We start from the raw sequence: 10,696 nt of genomic DNA on the forward strand, positions 1-10,696 counted from the left end.
TTCACCTAACTTTCAAATGCCCTAGGTATGAAATTCCAGGCAGTTACCATTGCTGAATTACAACATTGCTGAATTTCTCATTAATTATGCAAATTAAATCTTAATTTACATAATATCTGCCTGTGTTTCTCTCGTTCGCAATTACATATGCCACATGCTTTAATAGTCCTATCATGTAATTTAACTGAATCATGGCACGGGGGCCTGGCACCCAGGCTACATTGTTTTCCCAGCAATCATTAATCATAGAAAGCATGGTACTTTTCAAAACTCACACAGCTTATCGTGAAAGAAGTACTATAGAGATGCGAACATTGCCTAACTATCGTGATTATTTACAATATTGCGTATAATAAGGATGGTTAGGCACTTACCTGGTATTTTGTTCCACTTCTTCTGTCTTGTATTCTTGAGTACCTTTTGTGTTTGTCGTCATGTAGAGCTGAAAGAAACAGTGTAGAACAAGTTAACGAAGTTTGTTATATTCTAGGGTTGCGTTATTCTGCATAGTTCGACAGCGTTCAGCGTGACCGCGGAGGAGAACATGCGTACAGAGCAGCAAAGTGTAGGTGCATCAATCATCAAGGGAGTTAGGATGTACCGGATTGTCAATAAACAAAAAATACATCCACGTCGGGTGTGTCAATAAGAAAATAATTTTTTATATCCACACCAAGTGAATCGATAAAGAGAAAAAATTCCTATCCACACCGGGTATGTCAATAAGGAAAGAGAAATATTTTATATCCACAACGGGTGTGTCAATAGCCACGTACTTTCTTAATATCGTACGATGATGTAACCAACAGACCCGTATGGTTTACCGCTTACTGGCCATCGAATCCGCATTATGCATTTCTAATTATAGCGAACTCACCTTTCCTATAACCGCTGATATTATAAGCCGACAAAAAGCAAAAGTAGGGAAAGTTCCAAAAGATTTAATGAGCAAGTACCCTATTCTAGTATATAATTATTGTACAGACAAAGGGCGAATTTTCTTCTATACTCTCACCCCGTCCAATCAACCCCGCCGAGACAGCAGATTCGAATGGCTTCCTTGTTTACTCAAACCACAACATCAGTCAAAGCAAAGTTTTTAAAATGATTGTTTTAAAGTTGATAGTTGTGGCTGTTGGGAAATGAAATGATCCACGCGATGTACCATGGTGATAGCAGGGCATATATGAATGTGACGGTACAAGGCGCGGATTTTTCTGAAAACGATGAACTGTCAGTCTCAAAACGTATGAAGCAGAGTCAAGGAACTGATTGTAAATACAACGGAACGATTATTCGCCCTAGCACCGTATATACGTAGCCTCCCCGGTATATCTACGGTCATGGACGCCCGCCTGCGCTTCTTCTTGTATAATCTTATTGAGAAACCAGTTCTACATCCTCAACAAATGTAAAGGCGAATGTTTTCATCTTTACTCTGTGACCCAATTTCCCCCAAACCACTAGAACTTTTCACGTTGACATTGTCGGGAACTGTGGGGAAAATCACTGTTGTCAGAAGCTGGGGGCAACACTTACTTTAAGCCAGAGAATCGCAACAGGCTAAGTTTAGTGGGTATGTCATTTAGAATAGTATAAAGGGTTATCATACGTAGTGTAGAAACGAAATTAATGAGTTATTTACGCAAGCTTTACAACAACGATTGACAGCGAAGGAAAACATTTGGACGAAACGGTATCAGAACCGTCAGGACGCCGGTGTGAACAACAATTCTTTAAATTTCAAAATAAGAGACGGTACCCGAGCAGAACGTGGGGCCGCTCAGAGACAATTATGTCACCTAGCCTGAACGACTGCATGGAAAAACGGACTGATCGAAATGGAACAACTTACATGTTACATGCACACAAAAAAATCATAACATTACACAAAAAAACTTTAAACCAAAATAATACACCGTTTGATGGTACACGTAAGAAGGCAACATGAACCAAGACCGTGGACACAAAATATACACACTACATATGGCATGGTTCCAATATTAAAAGAACAGTCTCAACCTACTCAAGTTTGGGCTTACCTCCGTGCCTGCACGACTAAAATCCGGGGGCCTTCCAAGTGTGCGCGCTGCTCCGGCGAGGGTTGACCGGGCCGCGGGACACCCGCTTTCCACGCCCGCGCGCTGTTGGCCGGGGCTGCCTGCATTCTACGCCCGTGCGCTGCTCCAGATTGGCCGGGCTACCCGCGCTCCACGTCCCGCGGCCTGGTCGTGGGGTCACGCCGCTGTTGGACGTGGGGTTTCTTTCCGTGCGTAATGAGTCTGCGAGTAGGTCGCGGTGATATTTATACGAGGACACATCCTTATTAACATGTTTTGCTAGCTCTGTCCATTTTTGGAATATATGGGAGGGATTAAATATTGCTAATTGTAAGACAATTACGCCTGATTGGCCAAGACAATGAATACGATTATCTAACTACATTTCTGCTGACCACAACAACTTGTGCGAGGCAACCTCCGGCCATCTGGCCAGGGTCATTTTTCTACCTCCATGATGGGATGGTGCGAAAGGGGTCAAGCTTGTTGTTGTAGCGGCGGTGTAAACAAACAGAAACCTTCCCCGAAACCTGAAAACGTAAAGCCCCTTATATCACCAACATGAGCACATGTCCACAGCGCAAGCCTTTTCAAATTCCAAAACGCTGCCGAAAAGAAATGACGGGTTCCATTTATTTACTATAACGATGAAACCCATGGAAGATTATAAAAATAATGTGTGTCTTTCTTCTTCTTCTGTTGTGTTTCCTTTTACTGTTTGTCCTAAAACCGCTACAAAGAAAAATATGTGCCAACAAAAACGGACAAAAGTGCATCCAACGTTACATTGTGACGCGGCGATTTGAGGCATATAAAAACTAGCATCCACCAGGCCTTTCTACGGGAATACGGATCGTAGAGTTCGGGGAAAAAAGAGATTAAAATTGGCCAAGGGAGTCCGGCCGCGAGGAGGTAGTTAAATGACCCCCTTATAAATCTTTCCCTCCGAAGGCCAGTCAAACCTAGTACTAGGTCCTACAAGGCGGTCAAACTCCCCTGGCAAATATTCTACTATAAATAGCCAGCGTTTTGAGTCTGGTAGAGGCTATGTAAAGACATAGTCACTGAAAAAGTCAATTGTGAACGACAGGCCAGATCAAGTGTATAGCAAATATTAGTATCTGGACATACATTTCTGCATTCGGAATCGGAAACAACGAATGTCACCAAGGAGCTCTTATCTACGCACCGCAACACGTTCAATTCGACAGAACAACAACAGATGACACTTGTGGAAGCGCCTGGTCTTCGCGGATCAACTTTACCTCTATAAGGTCGTTCTGTACGTTTCTGGCGAGTGTACCTGTGGTCACTCTATTTATTTATTTATCAACCTTGGATGCATGTTGGTGTCCCTGCAAACGTGTGTGGCGGACAACACATCTATAAACCAGACCTCGTGACCGTGGCCTGTTTGCGAACCAGCACACGGACAACATCCACAAGCACGCCAGGCCTATATCTGTAGCATTGGGGGTTCATAACGGCTTTCATAAACATTTTTCTGACAATCCCGTACCTGCGAAAAGGTTTGGGTTTGATAGCCTATTCCTACCCTTACAGAATATACACACAGCGACAGAGCATGCTATGTTATGCACATAATGATAATGTATATGATATACATATGGTTTTTGCGTATCGATCAAGAGTCCAGAGCGCACGTAAACTATATTGTCCTGCTTTCTATTATATAAGGTCAACGACCGCTTGACCGGACATGTAAAATTTGCAGCAGTGGAGAAAAGGATCGCTTCGGTAGACTAGATAATGATCACCGGTATCCAGTGATCTTTGTTCCTACTGACTTTATACAAGGAGCTTTCATCACAAGTAGTATGTCCTTTTATGTCTTACAACTTTTGATAGATTTTATCTGGATTCATGTGCTGTACGTGCGCTCTTATAGAGTCCATTCCAAGTCACCGCGTGTTTTTAAAATAGTACCTTTAATATTTTCTCAATGTTTTTATTTTTGAAAATATTATAAATATTCTGAAATTATTATAAAAATGTACGTACTTGAGTAGCATGTTTTCGAAAATGTCATAATTTGCAAAAATTTCGAAAGTGGCAATCAACTGAGATCTTAATTTTAATTTCTTTTTTTTACCAGCCAAACTTCGTATTTACTTGATGTGCAGTTTCACCCGCGGCATCTGGGTTTACGCTCTCTGGCGGCGTCCTTTGTAGTCCGTGTAGTCAAAAGGCAGACGCCTGCATACAAATGAGCCCGATCATGACGTCACACGCGCCGATGCAGGCCGAAGATCGCGATCGCCCGAGCTGCCAGCGGTTTCCACGGACTTCCTTATTTGGAAGCACACATGACTTGCACGGACGGCGTTTTTGACGAGAGGGAAGACGGAGTGTATTCTGACATGTTTCGGCGCCGTGTAATAGATCTACGTAATACTGTGCGAGAAAGATCCTTGAATTTACAAGCGTTTTTGTGAATGGGTACCTATTTTTTATCTCAAGAAATATGGATGGACTGTACAACCATGGTACAACAGAAAGGATTTGATGTTTCACTAGAGTTTGAGATTTATTAAAAGCAGCGTACGGTTTGGCACTGTTTTTCAGTATCAATGGCTGGCCGCTATCGTGTCGAGTGCTCGCCGACGGCAGGATTGCCGCAGGGTTCATCAACGATACCTACTAGTATTTTTGGCTCACAGAACGCTTCGTGTTGATGTGCAAATTACTTCGTCACGGGTCATTTACAAAAATTAAAAAAATGGTAGAACCGAGTTGCCTTTCTTTAGAAATCATTGGAAATATCGTACGCGGACTCAAAAATATTTCGAAAGTTTTGTAATTCACGGAAATTTCTTAAGAAGTTAAGAACAAGTTTGAAATGTTTGTAAAACATAAGATATCCCTTTAAAAATATTTATAAAAGATTGGAATTAAATCTAAACAATAGCAACAAACACCGAGCTAAGAATGGGGACCCGATATTGGTCGATTGTCGACATGTAGATAACCAGGCACATATATGTACATGTAGCTTATGAAGTGAATATTCCAATTCGTACATATAATAAAAATAAATTAAATTGATAATACCCTAATTTACATAATATACAATTCGTCGCCTAGGTGTATTTTTTACACCTTTCTTGTTTTTTTTGAGATCGGGCGAAAATCAATGCGCGCGCGGATGTCATCCATAAAATTAAATCGGTGTGGCCTTATTTGCCATACATTGTACCCGTGACAATCATTGTGCAATAAATTTTGACTTGACTTGACTATAACTCTAAACACATCTAACCCTCGGAAGAGAATTCAAGGAATAACTGCCATTAAATCAGAAAGTGCTAGGTGTATGAGTGTGTTTTGAATACTACCTCCATTGCCAGATGGGCATGTTGACTGTCTCAGAGTCAGCTGTCTCCCTGGGCGCGCTGTCTGCCTCTGTGCTGTCACTGTCTGTCACCAGCTGGCTGATGTTGCTGGTACTGTGGCTGTTCTTCAGTACACCTGAATACACAGGGACATGGTACAGGGAAGTTAATAATAAAACTATATTAGTGTATATTATCAAATCATCTGTATCTGTATAGCTGGTATACCCACCCTTCGGTGTAACACACCAGCTTCACATAACACAAGACAGAGATCAAAATAGTTTGTTTTCTGCATAAAATTTAAGCACTAGTACATGACTGTATAAATGTACCAATTTTTTTAACATTGAAACTAACCTGCATTAGATAAATATTATCTGCACTATTGAGAATTTAGGAATTACACTAAAAATTGTTCAGAAAATATTGCAATTATATCTATTACTTAAAATGTAGATGGTACCTGTCTGAGTGTCAATACTCATAGAAGTCCTTTCTCTCTCTAGTAACAGACTATTACTACTAAAAAGTTCAACTTAAAGACAAAGTTCACCCTATCTGGTACTCAGAACGATACATTGTTGTCATGTCCAACTGCCTAATAGTATATAGTTACATATGCAAATTTTTGTGTACTTCATTGTATACACATTGTACCATGTACGATTGTTGAGCAATAAATTTCATTAATTCAGTAACACAAGCTATCTACTGGAGACTGACCCCTGAGTGGTGCCTGTCCGTCTCTCCCCTCCCTGTGTGAGGGGTCCCACATGGTGGACACCAGGGACTCCACGTGTGCCTCCAGAGACAGGAACACCGACACGGCACGGCACAGCAGCTCCACATCACCCCGGGACAGAGAGCTGCTCCCAGGATCCTCTGGGGATGTCATATCTGTGTTGAGAAAAGTCATCAGGTCACTTTTCTTTAGATTAACTGTCAGTGACTAATTTTGGTTTACAGCCAGAGTAGAGAAATACTAAATTGTACCTGCACTTCCTTGACACAGAAGTGCAGATCTTAATTTTCACAATGGATGCATTTTACATGCAGTTGTGTTATTCAAATTGTGTTTGAAAGCCCTGTAAACTACATGCATTTTACAATGATTAACTGCAATTGCATTTTACATATTAAGTACATTATATTTTACATATTAGAAATAAAAGCAATTTAAAAGGGAATTGCACAGATTTTAATTTTATTTTGCACCATTTTTGATTGCAATTTGCACACAATGTACTTGAAGTATCTAGATGTAAAATGAGATCTGCACTGTATGACTTTCAATGTATGTCCGTTTCTACTTGTACTACAATGTACAACATATACAGAAATGATACATTATAAACTCCAAGGCTTTACATGCATGACATTGAAGCATTTAATTAATTAAAACAAAATCTTCCTCAAACTAGTTAAAGAACGAATTTCAATAGTTTTCTTTATACTTTAATATAGTGTAGCCAAGCTGTCAAAAGATTAAGAATTTTTTATTCACACATAACTAAGTTGCTGATCATTTTTGATTTATAACAATTTACCAGTAAGAAAAAGTCAAACCCACAACTATACCTTCTTCTGCTTCTTCCGCAAAGGCTTCTCTGCTGCTCGACATCTTCATGGCAGACTTCAAGGCTTTGTCCTTCTGTCGTCCATTCTTCCTTCCCTCCTTCCTGTCTTCTTGAGATTTCCTCCTAGTATTTACCTCCTCCACTACCCCGCTGAGCCATCCACACAGTCCGGTTAGGTACATATCGCGGATCGCTTTCGGCGCCTTGACCGTTCCCTCGAAGATTCCGCAGTTTAAGAGCGTACAGTCTTCCGCCATCATGCTCATTATCTGCGGCTGCGCTCGCTCCAGACTCGTCACGGAATGAGAAACATTTCCGAAACCATCCGCGCCGCTATCGTCCTCTTTCTTCAACACCTCCGTCCACTGGCGGTTGCGTAGGGCGCGATATTTCCGCCATACCTCTCTTGCCGTGCTGAACACCAGACTGTTCTGGAGGTACTCCAACCGCTTTTTGCAGGAGTTTCCGGTTGCGGGCAGTTCCTCGATTTTCCGGAAAAAGTGTCGGCGGAAGCGGGAGGATATCTCGCTCCAGAGCACGACGTTCCCCTGGTCGTCCTCGTCCGGTATGGCGTTGAGAGACACGGCGGACGAGGTCACATGACTAGAGCTGACCAATGGGAGAGGCAGACAGAGCCCTTGTTGGGAGGATATCTTCATGAGACTGTTGAACAGAGCGTCTTCATGGCCTGGGTGCTGGTCTAACGCTTCTTTCTGAAGGGCATAAACCAGATGTAAACAATAAATGTCATTAATTTCAACAGTGGTAAAACATGCATACAAGTTCAAATACAATATATACTAGTAACATAAGAGTAAATCAAAACCATTTAATACAAAACTTGCAGGCCAACTTGCAGGCCATTTTTTGTAGTTGGTCCCCTGGACGGTTGTCTTGGGCAGTTTTGGATATTAATAACCTGGCATGGGTAAAACTTTAATATACTACGATTATTGACATCTTTACCCAAACATAATTTTTTAAATTTTGTCTGACAACCAAATGTCCACAACTCACAATTTTGAGGAGCAGGTCTGTTGTGTCCTGTGGTTCTGGGGAGTCACAGCGGCTGCGATCCAGGGTCCCAGAATGCACCATGAAGTCGGCCACCTCGCGGGGACTGGTGATCTCCTGCGGCACGGGCAGGTCCTGACCCAGCTTCAGTACATCCTCCATACAGCGCTCCAGGCTGGAGTAACACACGTATGAGACCTTACCAGTGAAGTAACACACACATGAGACCTTACCAGTGGAGTAACACACACATGAGACCTTACCAGTGGAGTAACACATGTATGAGACATTACCAGTGGAGTAACACACATATGAGACCTACATGTAAGGAGTGGAGTAACACACATGAGACCTGACCGAGTGGAGTAACACACATGAGACCTGACCAGCAGAGAAACACACATAGGAGACCTGATCAGCAGAGAAACACACATAGGAGACCTGACCAGCAGAGAAACACACATGAGACCTGACCAGCAGAGAAACACACATATGAGACCTGACCAGCAGAGAAACACACATAGGAGACCTGACCAGCAGAGAAACACACATAGGAGACCTGACCAGCAGAGAAACACACATGAGACCTGACCAGCAGAGAAACACACATATGAGACCTGACCAGCAGAGAAACACATATGAGACCTGACCAGCAGAGAAACACACATGAGACCTGACCAGCAGAGAAACACACAATGAAATATGACCAGCAGAGAAACACACATGAGACATGACCAGCAGAGAAACACACATGAGACATGACCAGCAGAGAAACACACATGAGACCTGACCAGCAGAGAAACACACATATGAGACCTGACCAGCAGAGAAACACACATATGAGACCTGACCTGTGAACATTCTCCTCCAGCTGTTGGTTGATGCCCCTTAGCAGCTGCCCCAGTGCATGCTGGGATGGCAGCCCCTCGCCTGTGGTACAGAGCAGCGCCAGACTGCCTCCCGCGCCCATCCCCAGCTTCGCTTCCATTTTCAGCCAATCACAGAAAAGCTTTGCGCATCAATGAACCTGAAGAAAAGACAATATGTTTCAGATTGAGGACAGCTAGGCTAAAAAAAAACACTGGGTGCATTATGCACCTTCATTTATGTTGCAATTGGTTAGTGCAGGTAAAATTAAAGCTGTGCAGGTATTTCTGATGTCTACCTACACCTAACCTGCACTGGTCCATGTACTGGGTATATGCAGGTTAGTGCAGGTAAAATTGGAGCTGTGCAGGTATTTCTGATGTCTACCTGCACCTAACCTGCACTGGTCCATGTAATAATGTATATGCAGGTTAGTGCAGGTAAAATTGAAGCTGTGTAGGTATTTCTGATGTCTACCTGCACCTAACCTGCACTGGCCCATGTACTAATAATGTATATGCAGGTTAGTGCAGGTAAAATTGAAGCTGTGTAGGTATTTCTGATGTCTACCTGCACCTAACCTGCACTGGTCCATGTACTAATAATGTATATGCAGGTTAGTGCAGGTAAAATTGAAGCTGTGTAGGTATTTCTGATGTCTACCTGCACCTAACCTGCACTGGTCCATGTACTAATAATGTATATGCAGGATAGTGCAGGTAAAATTGAAGCTGTGTAGGTATTTCTGATGTCTACCTGCACCTAACCTGCAATGGTCTATATACTTAATCTCCAAGCAAATACTAGGGTGGCAAAAGACATATCATCAAATTGGCCTACATTGGTACACATTGGGTGGGGTATTGCCCTCTATCTTTGGCAAATGGATACTGCCTGGCCAGTTTGTTGATGACAGTTTTTTTTTTTTTTGCCACACTAGTATCTGCCTGGAGATTGCATGTACTGCATGGGTACATGTATACATCATTATATGTACACAATGTTGGTATATGTGGATTTTCATTTAATGCAATGACTGTTTACACCACCTATAGTATGTGCCGCCTGTGCAGGTATGCAGAAAGAGGTGTTTCAACTTCAAGATTTTATAAACGTTTATTATTGACAGCTGACATCATGCAGCGGCCTGTAATTTACTTCTTGAGAAGACCTACTGTTTTACACCCCAATACTAATTCTCTTGATTTGCAAATAATTAGTAACCATAGACTGCGAGAGACTGTAATGTGGCAAATAAATGTTTCAACTGAAGACGCATGCATGTATCTTCAGTTTTTTACAACACATACGTTCTGATCCAAACCAACTTATGCAGCGACCATCATCTAAAATTCCTCTGCCTTTCCTTGCCTAACATATAACATCTGTATTAGAGTCAGATGATCCACATACACCACAATATCGACACTTATTCCGTCACCGTTCGTACTCACCTATCAAAACACCGCCATCTTGGTCTGCACGGCGTCCCAGGATCCCTCACGACACTTCCTAGCAACTAACATTCCACGGTGTCACAGCGACCTCTACCGATACACAGCGGTACTGCAACACAACAGGACCAAGGGGCGACAGGTGGATAGACTCTTTCGACTTAGTTATGCATACCAACAAATCGCAAGACTTTTGAAAGGTTAACAAGCAATGTGATTGGTTTTCATCACCAAGAAGAGTGCCTGTCTCTTATTCTCGTGGTTCCAATTAGCAAGTTTCTTGGTTTCTTGCTAGGGTCTCGATTTTCAATAGCACATTCCGCGGTTCTGAAGTATGAAAGTATGTATGACCACCAGAGAAATCATTG

General features: G+C 42.3%; 1 protein-coding gene across 1 annotated transcript in view; it reads right to left on the bottom strand.

The window, feature by feature from the left end:
• LOC109471270 (uncharacterized protein KIAA0825 homolog) overlaps nucleotides 1-10,446 on the bottom strand; it is a 37,269-nt gene extending 26,823 nt beyond the window's left edge. Inside the window, exons 1-6 of the mRNA XM_019770554.1 lie at nucleotides 10,329-10,446; nucleotides 8,859-9,034; nucleotides 8,011-8,182; nucleotides 6,995-7,706; nucleotides 6,140-6,313; nucleotides 5,417-5,549 (exon numbers count right to left, since the gene is read on the bottom strand). Coding sequence (XP_019626113.1) covers nucleotides 5,417-5,549; nucleotides 6,140-6,313; nucleotides 6,995-7,706; nucleotides 8,011-8,182; nucleotides 8,859-8,995 — 1,328 coding nt within the window. The 5' untranslated portion in view covers nucleotides 8,996-9,034; nucleotides 10,329-10,446. The remainder of the gene's footprint in view (nucleotides 1-5,416; nucleotides 5,550-6,139; nucleotides 6,314-6,994; nucleotides 7,707-8,010; nucleotides 8,183-8,858; nucleotides 9,035-10,328) is intronic.
• Nucleotides 10,447-10,696: the final 250 nt, after the last annotated feature.

This window comes from Branchiostoma belcheri, unplaced genomic scaffold, assembly GCF_001625305.1.
Source record: "Branchiostoma belcheri isolate BF01 breed outbred unplaced genomic scaffold, Haploidv18h27 scaffold244, whole genome shotgun sequence".
Taxonomy (NCBI): Eukaryota; Metazoa; Chordata; class Leptocardii; order Amphioxiformes; family Branchiostomatidae; genus Branchiostoma; species Branchiostoma belcheri.